At 40.4% G+C, this 27,890-nt stretch overlaps 1 protein-coding gene across 3 annotated transcripts in view; it reads right to left on the bottom strand.

Moving 5' to 3' along the window:
• HNRNPR (heterogeneous nuclear ribonucleoprotein R) overlaps window positions 1-18,481 on the bottom strand; it is a 32,776-nt gene extending 14,295 nt beyond the window's left edge. The window contains exons 1-5 of one of the 3 annotated variants that reach the window (XM_087858427.1): window positions 18,326-18,478; window positions 14,949-15,117; window positions 12,582-12,700; window positions 11,837-11,944; window positions 8,969-9,082 (exon numbers count right to left, since the gene is read on the bottom strand). In XM_087858427.1, the coding sequence (XP_087714553.1) occupies window positions 8,969-9,082; window positions 11,837-11,944; window positions 12,582-12,700; window positions 14,949-15,105 (498 nt within the window). In that variant the 5' untranslated portion in view covers window positions 15,106-15,117; window positions 18,326-18,478. Of the gene's footprint in view, window positions 1-8,968; window positions 9,083-11,836; window positions 11,945-12,581; window positions 12,701-14,948; window positions 15,118-18,325 lie in introns of all 3 variants that reach the window. The other 2 variants (XM_045782081.2, XM_045782083.2) reach the window with 2 other exon arrangements.
• Between the last annotated feature and the right edge of the window lie 9,409 nt (window positions 18,482-27,890).

Below are 27,890 nucleotides of genomic sequence, written 5' to 3'. Positions count from 1 at the left end.
CTAGAGATGAATTTTCTAGTGAAACTCATCTATGTCAACATTTCATATTCTGAAAAATGACCTGATAAATGAAACAGCAATTCAAAAGACGCCCAAATTATTACTGGATATTAAGTTTCTGACGTTAAGCTCTGTAACTGTGCTAAGACAATCCTTTTCAAAGTAATTAGATTTACCTTCACTGTTGTCTGGTAAAACTTCTTTTGAATCCCTAGGAGCATTCTCACACAACAGCTATTCAATCCTTCTGTCTCCTTAAAGTCTCCAATCTTCATTCACTAAGTCATTCCAAGGAGATCATGTGGAACAGTCAGTGGTTTCCTCATATTCTTTCCTCTCAGCCTTAGAACTTTCTCAGAATCTATTTCTACTTCTTCGTACCTCAGAAAAAGAGATTTCTTTCCTTTCCAAGGTTAACTTCTTAACCATAATAACTAAGCCCATTTCTTCACACCACCTTCTCCCGGAAATAACTGCCAACTTTTATTTCTTCGACTCTCTTATTTTGCTAAGTACATCCTTCCAAACATGCCAGATCTCCCACAACAAAACAATATGCAAAAAAAAAAAAAAAAAAGAAAGAAACATTTACCCATTTATCTTTCCTCTCACTTTCAAATGCTTTGAACACATGGCCATGTCTGTTTCATTTTATTCATGCAGTTATTCAACCCATCTACCACATCCTTAGTACTGTGCAGCTACAAAGTGTAAGACATCTAAGGCATCATCGGAGCAGTATCCCTACAGAACCGTATTTCTAACAAAAACTCACTCTGAAGAGCCCTTGGCGTCTATGCTCTCCAACTACGACACTGGCTTCTTCCTCTAACAACACTAAGCTGCGTGCCCAAATGTCACTAATGGACTTCAAATGACTTAATTCAAGTCTTTTTTCCCTCAGTCTCATCTTGCCTTCTCGGTAAGCGATAACATTGGTGATGTTGCCTCCTAAAAATTCTCTTCCCTTCAATTTTTAGAATCTTCCACTAGCCTGGTCTTTTTACCTTTAATTATTTCCCTATCCTTTCCATAGTCATTCTTCTATTCATCTAATAAGTTTGCATATTTCCCAAAATTATGACTCTATCTCATCTTCCCTGTATTTCCTTCACTTCCAAAGATCATATCCATCCCCCAAGTCCATATCTATACAGTCATCTCTCACACCTACATCCTGAAACCTAACTTTATACTTCCAACTGCATTTGGAAACATTTCCTCTTGGTTGTCCTTATTTTACCTCAAATCATCAATAAATAGCAATGTCATTTTTTTGTTTTTTGAATATAAATGTATAAATAGATATGAATGACTGTGTAGTGAATAGTACTAATAGTGATTTATCAATGCATGAAAAACTGTTCTAACTTATTCTTTTTCTTTAATTATATTTCCTAAATATTCTACCATAGATATAATAGATTTGTAACAAATGTTTCTTTTTTCCAAAAATCAAAATGAGTAAAACCAACCCTTGTCAACCAGCTCCTTTGATTTTCTTCATTTCTTTTGGAGAACATAATTTCTGCTGCCTCCTCCACCACCCCTCAAGATGACCAAGGAAATAATACTTTCATAAACAAAAATCTCAGCTATTTTGAATCCCTCCCATTCCTAACCATACCCAATTAATCTTCTAAGTATCAGCCTGAAGTTGTTCCAATAAATAATACGTAGCCTACATAGTAACTCACTTCCAACCTACTCATAGAATTTGTCCTAACTTTTCATGAGACCTGGAATTCCATATACCTTGATCTCATATGCCATGTATTTTTCTAAGTTCTAGAGATGCACTGAATACTACAAACAAGGTCTAAACATTCATGAGGCTTATATACTACTGATAGAGATAAGAATTTTAAAAAATATGATTTCAAGAGGTATTAAAGGCTAAGACAAATAAAAGCAAGGAAAGGGAATACATGAGGAGAAAGAGGCTGTATTTTAATTAGGAGGGTGTCCCTAAAGAGGTAAATTTGAACTGAGACCTAAGGTAGAAAATTAAATATCTGAGAAAGAGCATTCCAAGGTAAAGAACAACTACAAAAAGACAGGAGCACACTTGATGTATCTGATGAACAGCGAACAGGACAGTGACTGGAAAAAAAGATCCACATAGGAGACAGTGTTGAGAAAGAGAAAACAGGGACCGGATTAAGTTAAACCATGTTAGGAATTTGCATTTTATTCCAACTGTGTTGGGAAGATATCAGAGGGTTCTGAGCAGACAAGTGACTAGGTATGAAATGTTCTAAAGGGTTGGCAGCTAAGTAGAAGATGGATGGTATGGAGAAACAGGCTGCCCAGTCAGGTTCCCAAGGCAATCCAGGCAAGGGATGATGGCGGCATAGAGCAACAGGTTGACAGCTACAAAGGTACAGAAATTTTGAGAAATAGTTAAGTTTTTTTTTTTTTTAAGATTTTATTTATTTATTTGACAGAGAGACAGCCAGTGAGAGAGGGAACACAAGCAGGGGGAGTAGGAGAGGAAGAAGCAGGCTCCCAGCAGAGGAGCCCGATGTGGGGCTCGATCCCAGAACGCCGGGACCACGCCCTGAGCCGAAGGCAGACGCTTAACGACTGAGCCACCCAGGCGCCCCAGAGAAATAGTTAAGTTTTAAGTTATATTGGATTCAGATCTACATTTTAGTTACTTTGAGCAAGTTTCTTAATCAGTGAGTCTCAATATCCTCATATGGGAATAACACCATCCGAAGAGTTCAATTTCCATGTGAGCAGACAGCCACATCTTGTTCCTCATTTTACTCCCAGCTTAAACACAGTGCCTGGAACATAACAGCTGCTCATCTTTGATCAATGTTCAAATGAACATCTACCTCATGCGGTTAACTTTTACACTAGATCCCATCTCTTCTCTTCCACTCAAGGACACATGGTCCAGCAACAATTTGATCATCAGCACACAAGAGATTACAATTTCTCACTTAAAAAAATTTTTTTTCAAGGGGCCTCTGGACAGCTCTGTTGGTTGGGCATCGGACTTCAAATTTCAATGAAAACAAAAATATATCTTGACTATGACACACCTTTCAGTTATTGTCCCATTTCTCTGCTACCCTTTTTAACAAAATTGCTCAAAAGAGCTGTATGTACTTGCTATCTTAAATCCCTTGCCTCCCACTCTCTTGAATCCTCTCCAAATATGGCTTTCACCACCATTCTTGTCAAAGTCACTGATGACATCCATGTTGCCAGAATCAAATGTCAATTCACGGTCCTTGTCTTACTCGGAAAGTTTGTTGTAACCGAACACCTTCCTTCTGTGAAAACTCTCTTCACTGGACTTCTAGAATACTACATCCCTGATTTTTCTCTTACCTCATTGGTTCTTTCTGCTCAATTCCTTCTTATCTCCCCAATCTCTAAATATGGAGGGCTGCAGGGATCAGGTTTTAGACCTTTAGTCAATTACACACACTTCCTTGGTGATCACATCCAAACTCACGGTTTTTAAATACCATGTAGATGCTTATGCCTCCCACACTTATAACCTCCAGCCAAAATTCTTCCCTCATTCAACAGCTCCACTTGGAGGTCTAAGAGAAATCTAACTCTTAACATGTCCAGAACGGAACTACGATCTTTCAATCCTGCTAATCTGCCCTTTTCTACAGCATTCTTCATTTCAATTAACGGCAACTCCATCCTTCTAGTTGCTCAGGTCACAAGCCTTGAAGTCATCCTTGGCCCCCTTCTCTCACACCCTCATCAATAAATCTGTTAGATGTGCCTTCAAAATATCCAGAATCTGACCACTTCTCACTAGCCCCAGCTTATCAATCCTATAAATAAGCATTCATAACAGGGCACAGCACTAAAAAAACTACAGATAAAAAATGTCCTGAGACAAAAAAAAATATACAAGGATACTTGGTATTCATTTTGAAATGTATTTTTTGGTGTGGCTAAGCTCTCAAGCCCAGTCGGACAGTGTTTTTGTATTTGAGGGTATTTGTATTTGAACATTTAAAAACTGTTCTGGGAACCAAATTCTGCTTCATATTACTTCCGTTAACATAATGCAATGGTGCTTCATAATTACATTATTCATTATCCCTAATTCTTCCATACCCCTTACAAAAACACATAAAGCAAAGAAAGAGCACATAAAGTGGCACTGTGAAAATACACCTGACACACAGCTAAGTGAGGAAGCTAAGTGTCAGGTTAATACACTACTTATGTAACACTTGTGCCTATATTTTTAGAACAGACAGGTTTGCCTCATTAAGCAAATCTAAAATGAAAAACCTGTATTTTCAGAAAAAGTAATTTAATGATTGATTAATCACTTTATATAAAGGATTCATAAGAGCCAAGTTCCTTGTACTCCGAAGTATCATTTGAATGTTAGAAGTCCAACTTACAGGTTTTCCATAAGAATACTGTTTTACTTTAGAAGAAAGGTCAATACATCTGTGGTCAACAAAGTGCCCAATATTATAATCACTGGGATCCAAGAAGAAACAGGCTAAAAATACTGATTTACTGAGAAGCAGGAGATGGCTTCACTTCCAGATCAGTTTAATATAGGACATTTAAATAACTTAAAAAGTCTAAAAATAAACAGTATTCAAAACTAAGCATCTTTCCTTTAAAAGTTTCCAAGCTCAATTTTTAATTAACTAAAATGAAATAGAAATGTTTTCCTTTTATTAACTTGTTGGTCCCTGAGCCATTCTGGCTCCATATGAACTGTTCAGAGTAAGCACTCAGGCATATGCAGATAAGCCTCCCCCACCCCCTGCCCCTATTAGAACCAACAGAATCTAATGAATACTGTTAACAACAGTTCTTCATTTACTCACTAAGCATCAAGGCTTGAAAAAAGTTTGGGCTGTCTACTATCTAACCATCAAGTACTTCAACATTAATAGAGAAAGCCTTTTGAGGCTCTGGAAGGAATAGAGTTAAACGAGTTAACAGGCAGTGCAACACAGTCTTTTGAGTATCTACTAGGGCTCTTCCATTTCCCCCTCCTACGTGCTATTTTGCAAACACAGCAGCTTTTCCTTATACATAATTCAAATCCGGTACTACTAAGTCATATACTTTTACATCTCTGTTAAATACACCGGTTCTCTAACACTTCCATTAGTTAAAATACCAAAGAATTAAATTTCAATCTACCACGTCCTTTGAATTCCTCTACAAACTCCAGTGCCATGCTCTTTAAAAAGGTAAGTGCTTATTGTAATGGAAACAAATAAAAACAGAGGCTGCTTCCCAAAACAGTTTTACAATGCCAGGTGAAAAACACAAAAGATGCTATAACCGGTCTAGATCTGAGGGCCCACACATGCTAAAAAACACACTTCAAAATTAATACCTATCTTTTATATTTCTTATCTCAGGACAATGCTTAAAAACAATGCAAAGGAGCGCTCTCTTATAGGGTTAATTTACAGTAGATTTTACCAAGATGAAACCTCAGTCTTCTCATAACTTAATTTTGATATTGCCAGACTCAGGCACTGACCCTAATTTCAACTTCCTCAATCAAGAGCTAAAAATTTTTAATGACCACAGTGAATTATAAAAGAACAAAAACCTAAACCTCACAGCACCAAAAATGACACCAACGAAAACCAATTTATTTATTAAATCAGCAACCCAACATACTAAAAACCTCCTACTTTTCCAATTTTTAAAAAACTTTAGGGGTGCCTGGGTGGCTCAGTCGTTAAGCGTCTGCCTTCAGCTCAGGTCATGATCCCAGGGTCCTCAGATTGAGCCCTGTGTCAGGCTCCTTGCTCACCGGGAAGCCCGCTTCTCCCTCCCCCGCTCCCCCTGTCTGTGTTCCTTCTCTTGCTCTAATAAAGAAATAAAATCTTTAAAAAAAGAATAATAATAACAAATAATTTTAGGGGCGGGGCGCCTGGGTGGCACAGCGGTTAAGCATCTGCCTTCGGCTCAGGGCGTGATCCCGGCGTTATGGGATGGAGCCCCACATCAGGCTCCTCCGCTATGAGCCTGCTTCTTCCTCTCCCACTTCCCCTGCTTGTGTACCCTCTCTCGCTGGCTGTCTCTCTCTCTGTCGAATAAATAAATAAAATCTTTAAAAAAATAATAATAATAATTTTAGGGGCGCCTGGGTGGCTTAGTTGATCAAGTGTCTGACTCCTGTTTTCGGCTCAGGTCATGATCTCATGGGTCGTGGAGTGGCCTTGAAGATTCTCTCCCTCTGCCCCTCCCCCACGTGCTCTCTCTCTAAAACACATAAATCCTTAAAAAAACAAAACAATACTTTGATTTTCAACAAGTATAGGCCGAATCTCATAGAATTTAACTGTATCGGAAGAATCCAAACCTTTACACTAAGATTTTGTTGTAAAAAACTGCTTGGCAGGAGTAGCAGTGGCTTAGGCTCATATAGGGATTTCACCGCAGAGTTATTTGCTGTATGCAACGGTATCTGATATATAGGAAAATGCATTTTTCTCCTAAAGACACAATGCAATAAGAGAATACGCATATTTTACAAGTAGGATACCAACTTTGTTTCTAATGGGATACTCAAAATAGTTGATCCTATTAAACTGTTTAAATGCTTTCAGTGAAATCTTAAGAGTACTAACAAACTGCTTGCTTATCTATATAAAACAAAGATAAGTCCCCATTAATGAGCTCATTAATAAAACCAATCTAATGGGCTAAAGAAGTTCATTTTTATAATTTTGAAATAGATACAACCAACTAATTTTATACCAAGCTATACTGGGCATTGGAAAGAACATTAACAATATTGTATACACTTAATTTTTATTCCTAAGGATTTTATAACTAAAGAAACAAGACTAAGATATATGTAATAATTGGTAAATACTGATGAGGATATCACATGCTGAATGGTATACTACAGATAACTTTTTCTAACTGTATTCCCCTCCTGAAGGTGTTTTAGGCTGCCTCTAAATAAGGAAGAAGCAAAAGAGCAATTCCATTTTTTAATTTTATATGAGGGTTTAAGGGAAGAAAACAAAATTTAAAACCATTCGGAAAAAAATACCTATGATGCAGCAGTTCAAGTAAGAAAGTTGAACTATATTTTTATAGTGTTTAAAAGTTAATGACATGTAAATGTAGATTTGAAAGGGTTCACAGTCTAAGTAGAACATTAAAAATGAAGGATGGCTTGAGGCACCTGGGTAGCTAAATCAGTAGAGTGCAATTCCTAATCTCAGGGTTGTGAGTCTGAGCCCCACGCTGGTACAGACTACTTAAAAATAAAAAATCTTTTTTTTTCCCTAAGATTTTATTTATTTGAGAGACAGTGTGCACAACCAGGGTGAGCAGCAGGCAGAGGGAGGGAGAAGCAGGCCCCTCCTGAGCAGGGAGCCCGATGTGGGGCTCAATCCCAGGACCCTGGGATCATGACCTGACCCGAAGGCAGACGCTTAACCGACTGAGCCACCCAGGCGCCCCATTAATAAATAATCTTAAAAATAAAACAAAACAAAAAACAAAACAAAACACTTAAAAAAAAAAAAAACGACCAAAATACTTGTATACTATGTTTCAATGACATTTGCTCCTGTAACAAACTTACAGGGCTCACAGACCAATTCCAACTCTGTAATAATTATGGAACATGAAATAATTTACAGTTTTTTAAGAGACTCAAAACAAAAATATGTAGCTGATTGAGGTATCACGGAAAGTAAAAATGTTTAGAGTCCCCTTTAACACTACTAAATATTAAGAAATAGATTATTAACTGTAATAATGCTTGAGGGAAGTTCAGGAAACAAAGACCAATGAACGTAAACTCTATTCTATATACAGTGAACACACTGGAATTACTTCCGATATAAATCTAAAAAGTTATGTTAACTGCTGATGTCTCTATTCACAAACCAGAAATAATAATCTTTGCTTTTGGCTACCTGAAAGACACCAGAAAGAAAAGACCCTGCCGTAACCTTATATTTTGGCACACGGTTTTTACCATTTGCAGGATCAGAACTGGTGGGGCACCTGGGTGGTGCAGTGGGTTAAGAGCCCAACTCTTGGTTTTGGCTCAGGTCAAAATCTCATGGTTGTGACATCAAGCCCTGCATTAGGCTTCACCCTAGCACAGGAGTGTGCTTGGGACTTTCCCTCTCTCTACCTGCCCCCACACCACCCCCGTACTGCATGTGAGCACATACTCTCTCTCTAAAATAAATAAATCTTGGGGCGCCTGGGTAGCGCAGTCGTTAAACGTCTGCCTTCGGCTCAGGGCGTGATCCCGGCGTTCCGGGATCGAGTCCCACACCGGGCTCCTCTGCTGGGAGCCTGCTTCTTCCTCTCCCACTCCCCTGCTGTGTTCCCTCTCTCGCTGGCTATGTCTCTGTCAAATAAATAAATAAAACCTTTTAAAAAAATAAATAAATCTTTAAAAAAAATAAAAATAAAGGATTAAGAATTGTCTAACATAAAGGTATATGAAGAAAACTTTATGAAGGCACAGATGGAGCAGAAACGGCTTCTTCGTTCAATGACAGATCAATGTGCTCGACCTTTCATCTGATTCTCTAACCTTCCCCTGTGTGACCCACTCCCATCAATAAATCTCTCAGCAAATACTGAGCATCCTTTATGTGGTGGGGGAGGGTCAAGGAGGGAGGACAAGCACTGTTCAGAATTACTGACATAAAACAAAAACAGAATAAAGCAACTGTCTCTCCTTAGTAACCGCAACCCAAGCACCTAAAATGGTGTGTTGCTGGTTGCATGGTTTTAGCAGCCAGTTCCAAGAAATCTATATTCCTTTACAGAGTGTTTGGGTATCTAATAGTCACATGGTTCTCCTTGCTTATGACTACAGTAAAATACAAATGGATATCCAAAGAAAATAATTATAGCTACACTACAAAAAGAATCAACTAGTCTTCCCCATCATGCAATAGAATAATTTACAAACTGGACAGGTTTCGGCAAACAGCTGAAGAACACTTACTTCTGTTCCAATTCCAGGTTGTACTCCAGAGTACACGCTGTCTGGAGGAGGACCACCATACTTCCTCTGTCCTGTGGTTACATCCAGAGTATAGCCAGTCCTCTCAAGCAATGCCTAAAGATAATTATACATCTGTTTATACTTGAATATTGTATCACACATCAGTATATTAATCTTTTCCAAAAGATACCCCAATATCCTAGGCTATGTTTAGGTAAAATAATGTCAAAATTCACACTGTTACCACACACACGTGTTGCTCCCACTTCATTTTACTGCTCCTTTTCATGCATTTAATGGAAAGAATTGTAGACAAATTAAATCTCTAAGCACACAACAATTTTTTGATATGAATGAGAATAGAAAAATGGGGCAAGGATTATTACAAATGTGACATAAGCTGACCCCAGGCTACCTATTCATACTTCTATAAGGCAGTAGTCCTCAATTTGCATTCTCCTCTACCTCAATGAGAGCTCTCCTTAACTTGTTCCCTTTACGTACCATCTACCTACCTGTGATTCTTTCAAAATGTTCTCTAATCAGAAATCCTACCTCCTTCATGCAGCTTCTCTCATTCACTATTCCTCACATCTTCCTACTGTGACTTTCTATTATAATCAGGTAATTTAACCTTTAATACTTTTGTTTTGTACTTCTGCTATATCATAAGCTCTGTAAGAACCAGACTATTTCTCATACAACACAAATTCAAAATATTTGGCAATTACCAAATGAGTATACTCAGGTTTCAGGAAAAAACAAAACAAAACAAAACAAAAAAAACCTTATGTTTCCTGATTACCAACCTTCTTCACAACATTGTATTAGGTATTAAAGAGGGACTGTAGAAAAGTTAATGTTCTTGCCCTTAAGGGTTTGTATTTATATGAGAGGCCAATAGCGCGGACACAATGGAAAAAAAGAAATGCAATCTACCTAAAAAGGGGAGAATTTTACACTTCATGTTTTAAAAATTAGATGGTCCCCAAATTGCAATGACTCAACTTACGATTTTCATCTTCAGGATGGTATGAAAGTGATACACATTCAGTAGAAACCACACTTCAAATTTTGATTTTTGATCTTTTCCAGGGCTAGCAATATGCAAGACGATACTCTTGTGATCTGGGCTGCGACAAGGAGGCTCAGCTCCCAGTCTACCACTCAATCACAAGGGTAAACAACCAATACACTTACAACCATTCTGTTTCCATACCAACCACTGTTTTTCCTGTCAGTACAGAACTCTATAAATTACAGGAGATATCCAACACTTTGTTACAAAACGGGCTTTGTGTTAGAGGTGATTTTACCCAACTATAGACTAAGATAAGTTTCCTAAGCACATTTAAGGTAGGCTAGGTTATAATGTTGGCAGGTTAAGTGTCATAAGATATATTTTCGACTAAGGATATTTTCATCAATGTCCAGATAAACCCATCCTAAGTTGAAGATCTATAACACAAATGTCAAAGCAACAGGAGATTTTAGACATCATCAAGTTTAGTGGCTTTCAAAAATATCATTGGAGGAACCCTGGGATTCCAGAGTTACCTTAGGGTCTCTATTTTTCTACCTTTGACTCAAAAAGAGCTGCTCTAATTTTAAGCACAGAAATACGTGTAACATATAATACACACACAATATATATATTACATATTTAAACATTACTTGTCTAATATGTAATATACACGTATCACATATACAATATATACCTTACCAAAAGCAAATACCCAGTTCTGGGGAAATAACATAGGCCTATTCAATACACACTAATAAGTTTTTTTAAAAAAGCAACTATTACGTTAAATGGAATTTTCATGTATTTATTTTAAAAATATAAGACCATTTTACAGATGAAGGAAAAAAGTACAAAGGAGCTCTATGTAAACTATTATATGACAGAAAATACAAGTTCCACTTCCTGTCTAAAACAAAACTATACAATTTCATTAAATAAAATAACTAATTCAGTTGGAAAAGTCTATCACTATGGCAAAACGTCAATATCCCCTTAACTAAGGAATGAGGTTCACTGGTCTTTCACCAAAAGCCCTATATTTATCTTGCAGAGCAGTTCATCTAAATAATAATAATAATAATAATAATAATAATAATAATAATAATAATAATAATTGGTCTGGTTACACAGTTCTTGCCACATTCCAGGCATTACTCTAACCACCTTACATATCTTAATTAATCCTTTAATCCTCACAACTCTATGGGAATAGGTACCATTACTATGCCCAGTTTACAAATAATGAAACTTAGGTAAATAAAAATTCAGGAGTAAAGCAGTTATAAAACACCTCTTTACCAAAAAAAAGAGAAACAAAGCGCTTAGAAAGAAACCGAACCAAGAGACATGACTGAGTCAATCTAAAAAGCTATTACCGGAAGCATCAATAGACATGTATCACTCATAGCCAGAACAAGTAATGAGGCAAGGGTCTGAATTCGAGTTTTTCACCAAACATGCAACTGAATGTTTGCCCCCCAAATTCTTCTTGTGTAATATTCCTTAAATTATCTCATTTCTAAACACTAGCTTAAAAAAGGGGGGGGGGGCCTGGGTGGCACAGCGGTTGAGCGTCTGCCTTCGGCTCAGGGCGTGATCCCGGCGTTATGGGATCGAGCCCCACATCAGGCTCCCCTGCTATGAGCCTGCTTCTTCCTCTCCCACTCCCCCTGCTTGTGTTCCCTCTCTCGCTGGCTGTCTCTATCTCTGTCAAATAAATAAATAAAATCTTTAAAAAAAAAAAAGGGGGGGGGGAGACAATGAAAACTGTTTCTAGGAAACATGAAACATTCAATGTCATCATTAAACTTATTATCATTTCAATGACCTGATTCAAATTTTACCTTGATCTTTGCTTCATCAGGCCCCTTTGTGGACTCTTGCACCTTGCTCCCCTGTTTCTCCCTTTGCCTGTAGGTCTTCATAACTCCACATAAAAATGCACTTTTGTTCTAGAATAGACAAGTAATTCAATGAAAAAGAACCACCAGGAATCACTGAAGGGTCAAATACATAATTAATTTACAATTTCAAAAAACCAGAATATTAACGAAATATTTACTCATTTATTCACTCTACAAATATTTGCTGAATGATTACTATGTGCCAGAGACTGGAACAGACCGCAATAAGACAGCCAAGACCCCAAGGAGCTTACCTTCCACGCTGGCAAGAGTCTTCCACTTGTTGATATTCAAATGCATCTGGACTACCTTTGCCAGATATTCCGAGACTATTCCTCCTACCTACATTACTTTCCTCCAAAATAATAAAACAGGATCACATAACCCAAAAATGTTTAAAACCTGAGTAATTTAAACCCATAAAAGCCTACTAATAACAATCAGCAAAACCTGACTTTAAGTTTTTAAAGTAACTTACTGCAAAGATGTAGGGAGAGATTTTACTTTACACTTGTGTTTCTGAGAACTCTGCCATAAAAGGTCTTTTTTTTCTTTAAACTATTTTTTTTTAACAGAAGCAGAGGTAGTAAAAAACAAACTATCACTTCGATTCAGAAAATAAAGTAATGGTAAAGTAATTTCAGATCATTAGTTGTTCAAAGGCATTTCTAGTAAATGGCCTTACCTGAACATGTGATAAGTCACTTTCCTTGAACTGTTGTAGTACAGAGAGTGCTCCTTCTTCATTAAATTCCCTGAGAGCATCAATTGCTCTTTCATCAAGATCGACATAAGCTACCAATCCTAAAAATTAAATTGAAAAGGGGTAATGTTATTGCAACAAAAGGGATAACCTAAACTGTGCTATCAATGTTTAATCAAGTTATATTCAGTACTATTACTAACAAACTACATTTTCATTTAATATGCATACAGACAGCTATACAAATACTATACAAAAAGGTCAAGAGTACAAAAACGAAAATAAAAGATAAAATGTCAAACATGAATTTCAATCCCCACATCCCACAAAAAAACCCACAAAAATCCTAGCCCCGTTTCCCCTCCCCTCCTTAAGGCTTGGAAGTTAAATCTGATGTACACCGTATACTACAGATTAAGCATTAATATAACAAATTCTGATTTACGTTAGAGTAGTAAACATACACTGTATTCCCCAAGGATCAATCTTCAAATTATATGGACTGTTATAGTTGTTGCTAACCACACAAGAGGTGGGAGAAAAAAAGAGAAACCATTTTTACTAAATAATTCTTTCCACTCTCCAAAAGGTATCAAAGGCTCTCCCTCCTTGGCACCAAAGAGAAAATGAAATGCGGCTGTTTATCTGAGCACCTACTTTGCTGCAATCAGAATGTGGAAAGGCATAATTTTAAACTCTTCTACAAATGCAAGTGCAGCTTGATTAATCAATTCTGAAAGTCATATTTTAAGGCATTTTTTGGTTCTTCTGATGTGTCAAGCTGAGGTTTAAAAGATGCTGTGGCATTCACAACACTGTCAATAAGGACTATTTTTTTTCAAATGGCATTAGGGACTTTACTACGGACTTACAAGTAAACTATACAGAAAATATTTGCACTGCATTCCATACACATAGTATATTAACTGCACACAGAACATCTACTCAGTTTGAAATGTTATTCTTAAGTCTGTTAAGTTTGTGTTGTAGTTCTCTCTCTCTAAGGAATATATTTCAGAATTGATCCAATGTAAAAAGGAAATATTTGGCAGGTTAAAACCCCAAGTCCATATGAACTAACATCAAAAGTGACTCCATTTTGATAAAGCGAAAAAGAACTTTATTCCATACAGTAAATATATTTTAAATAAATGTAATGCCATTTGTAAAGTTACTTTAAGAAAATGCTGCCATGATTTGTTTTAAAAGCTCAAAATGAGCATGCCTAAATATTTGGACTTTCCTTACTTCAAAATTCCATACCACCACCCAAAGCCACAACTCAGGACACCCATCGATCCATTCTGTCAATCCAACCCTACACCCAAACCATCAGCCTCTTATCAATAACAAAACACTCTACAAGAGAGCATCTCTGAGCAAATCACTGCCAATTCTCTATGGCAGAATGTCAACAGAAAGTTCCTGAGGACTGATTTTCAAATGGAACCATCACCCAGGAGTCATTTTTAGGAAGTCATTTTAACGTCTAAAATTATCCTAAGCTTCTCGGATTTGAAAAAAATTTTAAGGACAAAAAAAACAGATATTTGTTACTACAGTACTTAAGACACATTTGTGAGACAATTCAATTCTCTCTCCCAGAATCTGGATAGGCACACAAAACGCAGAGGAAGAAAGTTTCCATCTATGGCCCCAAAGGGGGAGGACACATTTATTTATGAACAACACTCCCTAAGGGTAAATATTTCTCTCCCTCTTTAAACTTCAAACCGCTTGCAACCGACCATATTAAGATATTCAGATTTGCTTAAACACTTATCCATGGGACTTCTAGATTTTTTTAAAAAGCAGCTGTTACAAACCAAACACTTCCAAATTACTGAGAGATGTGGATTTTCGTCTATTAGAAACTAGACAGGCCACAAACTCTCAAGGAGTCTGACATTTATTATCGTTTCAGACAATACAGTCTAACCAGTCCTCTTATTATGCCACCTAATCAGACCTAAGCTAATTTAACAATCACTTTAAGAAGCTAAAAGTAGAAAAGTAAAAGCAAAATGATGACTGATTTAGATTAAGAAAAAAATGTAAAATTTGGTATGCTGAAACATACATTTTAATTGGTGGTAAATCTAAGACAAATTGATGTACTGTTCTGAAACAACTAAGACTGCATATTCAACACTAAGAAGGCTTCAAAATAATGAAATAAGAATATCAAAGTCAAACCCAATATGCCTTCAATGAAGGGAAAGTAACAAACATTCAGCTCTACATAGATCAGAAACAGTATTATTTAACCTTAAAAAAAAAATCTATAAAATTCAAAGTGGTTTGCCCTCACTTTCAAAACCAGTCAGAAACAAGAAATGCATATTATACCTGTCTGAAATATTTCATCAAGTCTTTCTGCCACCTTCTGTGGGAGGCCTGCCTCTATCAGTGTCTTGTAGTGTTCTGTGTGAGTTACACTGGAAGTATCCATTGGTTCTTCCTCTTCTTTTAACTGTACCGCATTACCATTCACCTGATTAGCCATTTTATTATGCTGCTGGAAAAAATTCAGGAGCTATATTACATTAAGCCAGAAATAACTAGTTTGTAGGACAATGCATGATTTATCTAAACTAATTTGTATACATGCTGCTAATAAACTCTATCAAAATAATATTATATGCCTTTTGTGATGTATCTGACCTAAGTTTGCAACAATAATCCTGTAAAACCGTAGAAAATGTACATGGAAGCATTCGGTCTTTAAGGAACTTCATGTACACAGGGTTAAAAAAAGGCTTGAATTTACTGAAGGTAGAATTGCTGATTAACAAAAGTAGCTGTTGTGTCCTGACAAGCATATCAACAAATCACCACAAAATCCTAAAATGCCCATCAGCTCTCGATTCTTACACAGTTTTTTAAAAGTTTGATTTAGAAACAGAATGAACACCCACAGACCACTTAATCAAGGTTTAAGGACTTTCAAATTTTCCTAGTTCTGCTTCAAATCTAGGATAGGTGTGAAATAAATGCACTGCTGTCTCTAGTTCAACATGCTGGTGGTTTGGGTTTTCTCCGCCTCACTTAAAAAAAAAAAAAAACACAACTTGACATTAATTTTTGTTCTAAAATTAATTTGCTATTCCCATTCACAGATTTAAAAGAAAAAATGACCAAGTTTAAAAGCTAAACGATTGTTTTAAGTCCACGTAAAATAAAAAGTGAGCTATAATTGAGGTTGCATCTTTAAAAAAAAAAAAACGTGAGTACATATTGAATTTTTCATATCAGTAAAATAAAGCTGCAAATACATATCGAAGGATGGACAGCTAACTTCTTCCAAACAGTTTCAACAAACATTACCTAATGAGGGTAAACTTAGGTCAGATGTCCCAGATTAACCTACCCAAATTATTCTGTATGTTCAACCTGTATATAATACTGAAATGGAACAACTCCCTGAAGAGAGAGATTAGATAATAAAACCATACAAGACCAGTCTCTATACTGCCTCAAAAGACAGGGAATTAAAGTGCTCTTGTCTGTGGTGAATGTGATGAAGATAATAAGCAGCAGAATAAAGACATTGCAACAAATACTGAAACAGAGGACATGAAGGTGGATCTCAAGAAGAAGCCTACTTTTCTTGATGAACCCCAAGGCACCTAGTCAGCTATAAAGAGAATACAAGCTTCCTAAAAAGCACTAAAACCCGCAAGATAACCACACTTCCAGATTGCTTACAACCACTGTGCAAATGCACCAGGTGCAGTTTTCTGACCTAAAACAACTTCTCTTCATTTCAGAGTCCACTGATACTTAGTTGAAATTAATGAAAAAGGGAGGAAGACCGAGGGGAACAAGGTAACATAGAGTAGGAAGAGAGGAAAATTCAGAAAGGGCTCTTCTAAAAATAAGATAAATATCATGACTTATGATTACAAAACGTTAAGACCTGATGACCCACTAAGGTCTACACAGACGCAGACTCTCCTTAAACTTTGGGTGGAGAAACGCTTCTCAAGGCAAGCCTCAAATTCTGATGAACTGGCAAAAAAGAAAACATTCAAAAATGGCACACTTTTCATCAAGAAACTACTTACAGTGTAGGATGAATACGTTTACTGATTAATACAACCTATTTCTATAAAGATGCATCCTAAAGTCCAAAATCTCTTTGTGAACATATAGTTCTGTTTTCCCATGCTCCCCCACCCCAAATACAACCATAAGATCATCAGAACTCAGAAGTTCTCAGTACCACAAGACCCTTAACAGTATTGCACTTGGGAATACTATTAGTCACAGAAAGAAAGCAAATTTTTAACAGGAAAGTTCAATGAACATCTGCTAAGGTGGTTTTTTTTTTTTCTTTTAAGTACGTGTAAAGCAAAAAGACAAGTTGTGTATTAAGCACAAGATAGAAATATTTATGACAACCATTTCATTGCAAAGGCTCTCCTACAAGTTGATTCCGAAATTGGTTGATATTGTCAAAAAGTTTGTACACTTTAACAAAAAAAGTAAAATAATTAGATTCCAGAAAATAAAACCTTTCAGATCAAGGAAAACCTCTCTCTTCAAGCCAAATACAATGTGCTCATTTAAAAAAATCTTTTATGTCATGTGAGACTGTTTAAAACTTGTGTCAATTCAACACAATGCCACACTGCCAAACCATATTTCTGGATGCAGCAAATGTACTGTGACTGGAGTCATTTGATTTAAGCGTTTTTGCAAAAAGTAAACGTTTAAATAAGATTTTAAAGGGCTGCTGGGAGATTTGGGAAGTCAGCACTAGCCCCTCCCTGACTTTTTCTGAGTATCTCTGTGCAAATTCTTCATATTAAGAGACGGGCTTTAAAAGAACCAACGAAATGAAAACTAACGGTTATCTCATGGGTTAGGACTGTCAAGCCCTTAACCTACGACTGACTCATGAGACATAAATTCAGTCTCTTGAGGACAGCAAAAATCTCAGAGGTCAGTGTGAAAGGACTGAACCTTTCAAGAACCCCTTGGCCTTAAGTTTTACACTCTGGCAACACGGTTACTACCGTATAAGAAAAAGAATCGCCTTTCCAATTTGGTACGCCTAAGACATTCTTAGAATTATGTATCTCAGGCGCCGCTTGAAGCCTAAGTTTCATGGCCTCTAGTAGTCATTTTTTCCTTCAAATCTCGGCTCGCAGCATGCAGAATGGGGGAGGGGAGGGAGGCTTCCTACACAAATCGGCCCTCGGGCTCCAGCTCGCACAAAAGTTTTCTCCCGGCTCAGGTAACCCCGGGTGTGCATCCCGCCCTCTGCCCACCCCACCCCTTCATGCCCGTCCCGATCAGCAACACATCCCACTCGTGGCTAGGCAGGCCGAGACGAGAGCGAAGCGGCTCCGGAGGAGAGAAGCGAAGGGGCCGCGGGCGTCTGAAGCCTCCGGCCGGGCCAGCCGCGTGGAGCAGCGGGCGGAGGCGGGAAAAACACGGCCTTCCCCGGCAGGCCGCGCGGAGAGTGCCCCGCGGGCCGGACCGCGGGCCGGGGGCTGGAGGGTTGGGGGGAGGATGAGCAAGGGCGAGGAAGCGCCACGGCGGAGCTAGGCCCTCCGCTGCGCGGCCGGACGAGGCCGAAGCCGCCCCCAGCCCATCCCCACCCCCACCCTGGGGCCTCTGAGCGAAAACGAAACTGGGGCCAAGGCGCCAAGCCCGGGCTGGGCCGGGTCGGATCGGGGCTCCCGGCCCCTCCCCCCACGGGCCGGCGCGAGACTCACCAGGGCAGAGCTGGGGCCGCCGGCCGGGCCCGTGAGAATCAGCGCGAGGCGCTTTGAAAACGACTAGAAATGGCGCGCGCGCCACCCCCTCCCCCCCTCATGGACAGAGACGCGATCCCGGCAGCACGCGGGGTTTCCCGGAACTGCTTCCAGGGACTCCGAGCGGCCGGGCAATCACCTCGCGCGGCGGCCTGAAAGGCAGCTTGGGCGTCCAATAGTAGCTAAAAGAAGCGGCTCACGCTGGACGACGAACGAGCCAATCGATGGAGCCGTCGGCTGAGCCAATGAGGGAACTCAGCGCCGCCGGCTGGGGCGCCTCCGGGGCGGGGGCAGGAACACAAAGGGGTCTGTGGTGGAGACCCGGGTAGAGGCGAGGCTGCGGGGCACCAGGCCTTGAGTGGCCGAGGCTCTTCGCTGCTCGTCCGCCGCCGGTACGAGACCGAAAAGCTAGGCCTCACGCCGCGTGGCCGCCTCCGGAACCCCGCCCCCTACTGTCCGCACGGGCCTCTCTCCTCCGCGGCCCTCCCGCCCCCTCGCCGGCGCCTCGGCGTCCCTAATCCCCCTTCGCGCCGCAGCCGCCGGCGTTCGCCCCAGACACGCCCACCGCCACGCGGTCGGGCCTCCTTCTGGGTCCTCTTTTGGGCTCTGGTTGGACCACGATTTAAGAATGGTCTGGCTGGAGAATTTTCACGGAGAAAATAATCCCTTGGAGCGATCGGAAAACTGCCCCCTGGCTCAGAACGTGAGGGAAATCGCTAAAGTTGGCACCATTCAAGAGCACTGTTCACTCGCAAATTCTAGAGCAGGGACCTTTTCCCACTGGGTCTGAGGCTAATTATGAAGACAGACATATGTATCTGCGAAGCCAAAAGAGCCGTGCAGGGAGAAGGGCTAAGTCCCAAAGGAGGCGAATTCCTGTTACTCCTAAATCCCTTTTTCAACCCTCCACCCTTACTGGTTTGTTTCCTGTCTTTGCCTTAGCCCGAACCTCTCCCCTCCCACAATCTTCCCAGCTCACTTCTGTAGAGCCAGCTCTTCCCTACCCCAGCCTCCAATGGCCTACCTTAGGGACTGGAGAAGGTCAAGCAGTGGTCTACAGGATTTCCAGATAACACTGGCGGATCATTTACGTTTCCCAGAATCTATCAGCCCCAAATTAACTATTAAAAACGTACTATGGGGGGCCTGGGTCGAGTTGGTTTGGCATCTTGGTTTTGGCTCAGGTGGTGATCTGGGTGGTGGGACAGAACCCTGCCTTGGGCTCTGTGCTCAGTGGGGAGTCTGCTTGAGATGCTCTGTCTTACTCTCCCTCTGCCCCTCCCATTTCCTGTTCTCTCTCTCTCCCTAAAATAAATAAATCTTTAAAAACACGCACACACACAACCTACTACGTACCCAGTACTGAACTAAATGTCTCAGTGGATCCAAATTTTGTATCACAGATTGTGAAACTTACACAAATGCTGGGATCTTTTCTGGAAGTAATATAAATGATAAATACAAATTGAGAAACAGAATCTTGGCCGGGCATGGTAAAAGTGAGAGACCTTAAGTGAGAGACCTCAAACTTATTAATCTCTAACTCAAGGGTTCGTAACATTTTTAGTGCTATATGGTAAGGGCTATGGATCTCTTAAAGATTTCAAAATAAAATACATAGCATTATAAAAGAAACTTTATATTAAAATACAATTAGGAGATATATATATATAGAGAGAGAGATATAGATATATATATATATTTTTTTTGACAGAACAAGCATGGGGAGTGGCAGGCAGAGGGAGAGGGAGAAGCAGTCCCCCTGTGGAGCAGGGAGCCCCACCTGGGGCTCAATGCCAGGACCCCTTGATTAACGACCTGAGCCTAAGGCAGATGCTTAACAGAATAAGCTACCCAGGCGTTCCAGGGGAAAAAAAAAAAAAAAAAAAATATATATATATATATATATATATATATATATATATATATATATATATATAAAGATTTTATTTATTTGAGAGAGAGATTGAGAGAATAAATGGGAAGAGGGGTAGAGGGAGAAGCAGACTCCCTGCGGGGCAGGGAGCCTGGGATCATGACCTGAGCCAAAGGCAGATGCTTAACTGACTGAGCCACCCATGAGCCCTAGGAAATATATTTTAAGAACAAATTTGTGATGTAAATCTGTTTTTCTTTTTTAAGACATTAAATATCAAGATCTTGCAGCAGGTCAAATAACTACTGAAATTTTAAAGCGATGATGAGAAGATATTCAAAAAGTCCATGATAACTATAATGTGATACAAAAATGCCTTTGATTTCTTTTGGTGAGAGGGTGAAAGGTGCTGCTAATTCTACTGTGGTTTGTTGCCTGCATTCACAATGGGGGAAAATGCTTAGTTTCAGCTAGACATTCGTGAAAATAAAGATTGGGGGGGGGCACTACTGGATGGCTAAGTCAGTTAAGCCTCTGACTTCAGCTCAAGTCAGGATCTTGGGGTCCTGGAATGGAGCCTTGCCTCAGTCTCTTCCCTCTCCCTCTGCCCCTTCCCCCGCTCTTGCTCGTGAGCGCTCGCGCTCTCTCTCTCTCCCAAAAAATAAATAAAATCTTTAAAAAATGTTATTTTTTTCCATCCAAATTGAAGGGTCATGCACTTTCACCTGGAGACTCCTTTAAGTCCACTGACAGCAGACTAAGAACCCCTAGGCTGGATACCATAATTAAAGAGATTCTATCACCTGATATTTTCTGGGATAACATTTCAAGTATTTTGGCCATATAGTCCTCAGAAGTGTACCCCACCTTTTCAAACCATTTATCGTGATTTTTTTTTTAATTTTAGAAAATATGGTCATTGGAGCTTTGCATTTCAAAAAAGAGAGAGAGAGTGTGTGTGTGTGTGTGTGTGTGTGTGTGTGTGTGTGTGTTTGATATTCCACAAATAGGTATTGTGTGCCCTCTGCAGACAAATCACTGTGTTAAAAGTAGGGAATATAAAATAAATGAAACTCGATCTCTGTCCTCTAAGAGTTTACATTCAAGCTAACAACGCAGGCCAAGTATATAAACAAACATAATAAAAGTGAGCTGTTAGGGAGCATTTCAGCTATATTCCTAATCTTTTGAGATTAGGTAACACAGGGCAGCCAGGCCATTTGAGAGGCACAACCCTTACCTACCACAGACCAAACGTGGGGTCTGAGCTGATATGTTAATGAACATGCTTTTGCTTCTTAAAACAATTAACAGGGCACCAGAATATTCAAATCGAAGCACTGCCTTTTACTACTTACAACCTGAAGTTAACAGAGAATTTTTTAAATTACCAACCCTTCTTACTGGATCCGTAGATCAATCTTCATCCTGCTTTTCCCTTTTATAACATTTAGTCTGTCCTTCAGACTTCAAACATGATGACATCGATTCAGCCTCTTCGAAGTATCCTCACTTGCCACGAACAAGGACAAGCTAGCCCAGCCACAGTTCAAAGGCACAGGCAGGGGAAAGGAAGAAAGAAACAATACAGAAAGGAAGAAACAGAAAAGAAAAATGGAAAGTAAATACCACATGTAGCATGTTGGGGAAAGGACATCGCCAGCCAACCCTTGCTAACATTAGGTGCCAAGAGTCTTCTACTCAACTTTACTTGAAAACTTCAAACTTCATTTTCTTCATCAAACTTTAATTTTTATGTATTATTTTAAGGTGCTTTCCCAAACTGTGCTACTCCAATCAAACTAACCAGAGCTGAAGATTGTCTAGGATTATGCTTCTTTTAAAAAAGAAATGTGCCAGGGGTGTCTGGGTGGGTCAGTCGGTTAAGCATCTAACTCTTGATTTCGACTCAGGTCATGATAGCGTCGTGAGATCGAGCCCCGCTCTCTCTAAAATAAATATATCAACCTTTAAAAAGAGGGGGGGGGCACCTGGGTGGCTCAGGCGGTTAAGTGTCTGCCTTTGGCTCAGGTCATTATCCCAGAGTCCTGGGATCAAGTCCTGCTTGGGGCTCCCTGCTCAGCGGGAGCCTGCTTCTCCCTCTGCTTGCCCCTCTCTCTCTCTCTCTGTCTCTCCCAAATAAATAAATAAAATCTTTTTAAAAAATAAAAAAAGAGAGAGAAAAAATTAACGTGCCATATGGCTGACTTGCAATAGCTTGTAGTCAATTTACCCCAAGAGCTTCTCACTTGTCACCTTCTGCATTATTTTCATAGCATTTTTTAAAAAGATTCTATTTATTTGACAGAGACAGCCAGCGAGAGAGGGAACACAAGCAGGGGAGAGGGAGAGGAAGAAGCAGGCTCCCAGTGGAGGAGCCTGATGTGGGGCTCGATCCCATAACGCTGGGATCATGCCCTGAGCCGAAGGCAGACACTTAACGACTGCGCCACCCAGGCGCCCCTGTTTTTGTAGCATTTTCTGTCTTTTGAAGATTATCCTTGCACTGGCCTGTTGAATTCTCTTGTAATTCTCAAATTCATCAAAGGCACTTTAAATTGGACAGCATATCTCCACCTTAGCAGCAAGACATCTTACTGTGAGTTGAGCTCCTACTGTATATTGGGAGTTTTACAGACGCTACTGCTGATCCTTAAATGAAACCTTAACGATAAGTAGTATTTTCCCACTTTCTTGAGGAAACAAGTCTCCGAGAGGTTAAAACATTTGCTCAGAGCCACACGGCTGAAACCAAGACTGAAACGCAGCTCCATGTGACTCCAGAAGCTACCCCAGCAAGCTACTTTTCAATTAAAGTCCCAGCATCGGCAGGTTCTTCGCTGTACATGTTTTAACCAGTCAAAAATCGTCAGTGTCAATCTGATAAGTTAGAAGACACTATTTAGAGTCCCAAGCAAACTGTAATATAAGATAATGACATTTTTCTTACGCGGTTTGCACATTGGCTTCACAATGCAATTGGAACTTGTTCTGAGAAATGACAGTATCTAAGAACACGACTGTGGCCTCACAAGGTCTCAACATTGGGAAGCAGCAGTCCTTTGGGTAGGTTTGTCAGAAAAGAAAATGACTCATGAAGATTATGCCTAGATGGACTTCGTCATGCTAGTTAACATTTGCTAAGCACTTACCAGGTTATCTTATTAAGTGCATGCAGTATATAAGGCAAGTACCAAAATGTATCCTCTCCTTTTTGCTGATGAAGAAACTAAGGCTCAAGCTAGAGCTGAGACTCAAACTCTGATGTAACTCCAAATTCTAGTCTCTCTCGCTCTCTCTCTTTTTTTTAATAGGCTCCATACCCAGCGTGGAGCCATGAGGGGCTTGAGTTCACGGCCCTGAGATCAAGACCTGAGCTGAGATCAAGAGTCGGATGCTTAACTGACTGAACCACCCAGGCGCCCCCCAAATTCTAGTCTCTTTATCATTATGTTACACAGCCAGAAGAGACGATTCAAAACCAATAAAGTTAATCCTCCCTCTTCTTAAGCCTTCATATTCCCAAACTTTATGTTGGAAGTCTCTGATTTTGAAGTTCTTTTTGTCCTTATTACTTTTTTTCATGGGTTCTTTCTTCTCTTGGGTTCTGTTGAGGGAATATGGAAAAACTGGAAAAAGTGGGCTCTCCTTTCCAATCCCCCACTCCAACCCGAGAGAGCAAGAATCAACATTCAAGTCTAATTAGGATTATTAGATCCAGGGGCGCCTGGGTGGCACAGCGGTTGGGCGTCTGCCTTCGGCTCAGGGCGTGATCCCAGCGTTATGGGATTGAGCCCCACATCAGGCTCCCCTGCTATGAGCCTGCTTCTTCCTCTCCCACTTCCCCTGCTTGTGTTCCCTCTCTCGCTGGCTGTCTCTATCTCTGTCAAATAAATAAATAAAAAATCTTTAAAAAAAAAAAGGATTATTAGATCCAACTTGAGAGTGATGGACGCTTGGTCTAGTGGAAGAATTTAACAGACTCAGCAACAACAAGATTCCTTGGCGACTCACCACCAGGAACTCCATGCATCTACCCAATGACACTGAACTCTGCAGCCATTTAAAGAGAGAGGCACCGGCAGCAGCAGCTACTGCCACCCAAAGTCCAGAAATCAGATTCTAGGAGACCGTTGAACATAACATTTGTCCACTGAGGTTTAATTATTTTAAGGCTTCTCTGTAGGCAGGCAGAAGATCTCTATCTGCAAATCTTTTATGAAAATGTTACTATAAGTTTTTAACCCAAACCCAGGGAACTCAAAAATTCTAAGAATTATTATCCATATTAAAATGTACAAGTTAAGGGGCGCCTGGGTGGCGCAGTCGTTGGGCGTGTGCCTTCGGCTCAGGGCGTGATCCTGGCGTGCCGGGGTCGAGTCCCGCATCGGGCTCCTCCGCTGGGAGCCTGCTTCTTCCTCTCCCGCTCCCCTGCTGTGTTCCCTCTCTCCCTGGCTGTCTCTCTGTCAAATAAATAAATAAAATCTTTAAAAAAATAAAATAAAATGTACAAGTTAAATACACTGTTAGCCAAATCAGATTCAACAGTGCCTGCGAATCCTGCTCCTTCAGTATAACTTGTCTTGCTTTTAAAACCCAATGAAACGGTAAGAATTGATTATAAATAGACGATGTGTTTATAACTAAATTCTCATTACCCTTAAATCAAAATATCCATTAGAAGGGGACAAGTGCTCTCTAACTATCATTAATAGTAACGAGGCTATAATACCTGTACTCACATAGAGTTTTTCCATTTACAAAGCGTTTCAAATATAGTATTTCACTGGACATCCTCGCTGTCTGGACATCTTGAAATGTGCCCCATACTTGGCCCGGTGACTCTCCTCTCCTGATTTTCTGGGTTCTGTAATACTTCCTTCTCGGTCTTCTCCTCTGCCCATCGTTATCTGCTGTTCCCAGGATTTCATCCTTGAGGCTTTGTGAGGGCCACCCATTCACATGCATGGTTTACACCGTCATCTCTATTTCTTTCTGTTCTTCTATTCTTCTTTCTATTCGCATTTCTTTATCGATAGCCCCGCTTTTGGTCCTGGGCTCCGACTCATATTTTCAACTACTTGCTGCGCATATGAATATATGTTTGGATGTAACAGGTTCTTTGAACTCGACACCTAGTCTCTAAAGATAGTTTTTATCTCCCACCTTTTGCCCCCTTCCTCAATGAGCTCCACCCCCACCAACCCGTGGTCGTTCCTCCAGGATGCCAGCCACAGCCTCACTACCTTACATTTGCATTTCAGTAAATGAAGTAGTTAGAACATTTTCCGCAGATATCCTGATGACTCATTCAGGGCTCTGCTCTAATGTCACCTCTTTGGAGGGGCTTTCCTTGACCACTCTGTCTAAAATAGCAGTCCCCTTCGCTTTCCTTCCCTTACTTCTGTTTTTCTTGTTATCACCCGGTGTTATAGATGTCTTTGTTTATTGCCCATCCCCCCACCAGAATATAAATTCTACAAGGGCAGAGTCTGCAGCTCATTCAGTCTTATGCCGGGTACAGAAACTGGCGCTCAGCGGATGTTTGTTGAATGACTTAACTTGTAATCTAGATACCCATCCCAGACTCCTCTTTTGTGTGTTCTGGCTCCATTCATAGCATACTCATCCATTCAACAAATCACTTACCTCAGAAATCTGCATTTCATAGCTTCTAACTCCTCCTCACAAGTCACTCATGGAAAAAACATTTTTAAGTCAGCTCTACATCCAATGTGGGGCCTGAACTCACAACCCCAATTTCAAGAGTTGCATGCTCCACTGACTGAGCCAGCCAGGCACCCCCCAATTAAAAAAATTATTTATGTATTTATTTTAGTAATCTCTACACCCAACATGGGGCTCAAACTCATGACCCGGAGCTCAAGAGTCACATGCTCTTCCTACTCAGCCAGGTGCCCCGGAAATGTTTGCACACCTGGAGCCAGGACAGGAAAATCATACAAACAGAGGCCCGCCCCCTTCTTTTCCCATCTGTCTCTGTCCCATTCTAGGAGGGCCCTAATGTCCACATGTGTGAGGCTACCCAACCTTCAGGTATAAGGTCTATCCTCCCAAACCTAGGCCTACGGTACACACATGAATGTTGATTTGCCCTCAAAAAAACAACCTGGGGGAGAAGCTTGGAAGTGGGCTGTTTGGGCAAAGAATTCCAAGGTCCTAGGTACTCGGAGTTTGTGATCTAGAGAAGGGGGGAGGGGTGTGAGCTCTCAATGGGCGTGTCCCTTAGCCTCATGAGGAAATGTGCAGCCGGAGAAGAGTCAGATCAGGCCGTTTAAAGAGCAGGGCTCAAGGGGGTGGCCCTGTTGTCCTGGTCTAATGGCAGTACTACCTAGGCTAAAGCCCAAACTCCACTAGAGTGGATGTAACTAAACAACAATGAAGTCCAGAAAGCATGCTTCTGCCTTCCCTTGCTAAAAACCAAAGATTTAAGTGCTATGATTCAAGAGCTATCGGTGTGGAGATCCAGAGAAGGAAACCTTGGGTAAAAATCCTATCAGAAGATGAACATCAAAATTTAAAACTGGTTCATTGAAAGACACTATTAAGAGAATGAAAAGACAAGCCAAAGACTGGGAGAAATATTTGCAAATCGTGTGTCTGATAAAGGACTTGTGTCCAAAACATATAAAGAATTCTCAAAACTCAATAAAAGCAAAATGTTGCAAAACTTTCATTAGATTCTCAAAGGGATCCGGATTCTCCCTGTAAAAAATTAATCACCATTGGTTTATGTGCTCTGCTTGGAGAATTCAGAGATTGACCAAATACCAAACTTAGAGCAGGGAGCTTAAAATCCTGCTCATGCTCCCTGTACTGACAGCCTGCCATGCAACACAGTTCTTGCCATAAAGAGTCTATACCTAGATAACCCTCCAAAAATGACAATGTCTCATTAAACACAGGAACCATCAGGGGTGGGTGTCTTTATGATCCCAGCTTTATCTGGGGGAGGGGAGAGGGCGTGTCTTAGATGGGTCACAGCACCTGGGGGAGCCTTCATCCTCCTGCATAAGGCCCCACCAGGTAAGCAATGACAGAATTTCCACAGTTCTTTCGTTCGGTACCTTGTGTGATGACAAATCAGAACTGAAGTCACCGGCCTTGCTGAGGGGAAGGAAGTTTACACATGTTCTCTCATTTAGCCAACAAATATCTGTTGCCCGCCTACTCCATACCTGAAGTCAAACATTTGCTAGCGGCTGAAGATACAATGGTGAGCTAGACACAATGACTTCTTCAAGGGTAACAAAGTCTAATGGAGGAGATGAAAAAGTAAACAGGCAATTATGAAACAGGGATAAAGTGCTTTGATTGGAATAAACCCATGGAACACTGACAAGGAACATCTGATCCAGTCTTGTGGGATCAGGAAAGGGTTCCTAGAACAAGCGAGGTATGAGACCTGAAGGATGAGGAGGAGTTGGCCAGAAGAGTGGAGAGAAAGATAGTGCAGACAACTGAAACTGAGGGCAGTGGAGGGCAGCAGAGGCCAGAGCAAGGATGACCTCCTCAAAAATTACACCAAAGGAGTTTCACCGTATGCAGATGGCAATGGGAAGCATGAGAAGGTTTTACACAGAACAGTGGCAAGAAAGGATTTGCCCTTCAGAAAGATCTAGCTCCAGC

This window comes from Ursus americanus, chromosome 33 (assembly GCF_024610735.1).
Source record: "Ursus americanus isolate L20-20 chromosome 33, mUrsAme1.1.p, whole genome shotgun sequence".
NCBI classification, from domain to species: domain Eukaryota; kingdom Metazoa; phylum Chordata; class Mammalia; order Carnivora; family Ursidae; genus Ursus; species Ursus americanus.
Note: the sequence above shows the minus strand (reverse complement) of the source record. Positions and strands in the feature narration are given on the sequence as shown.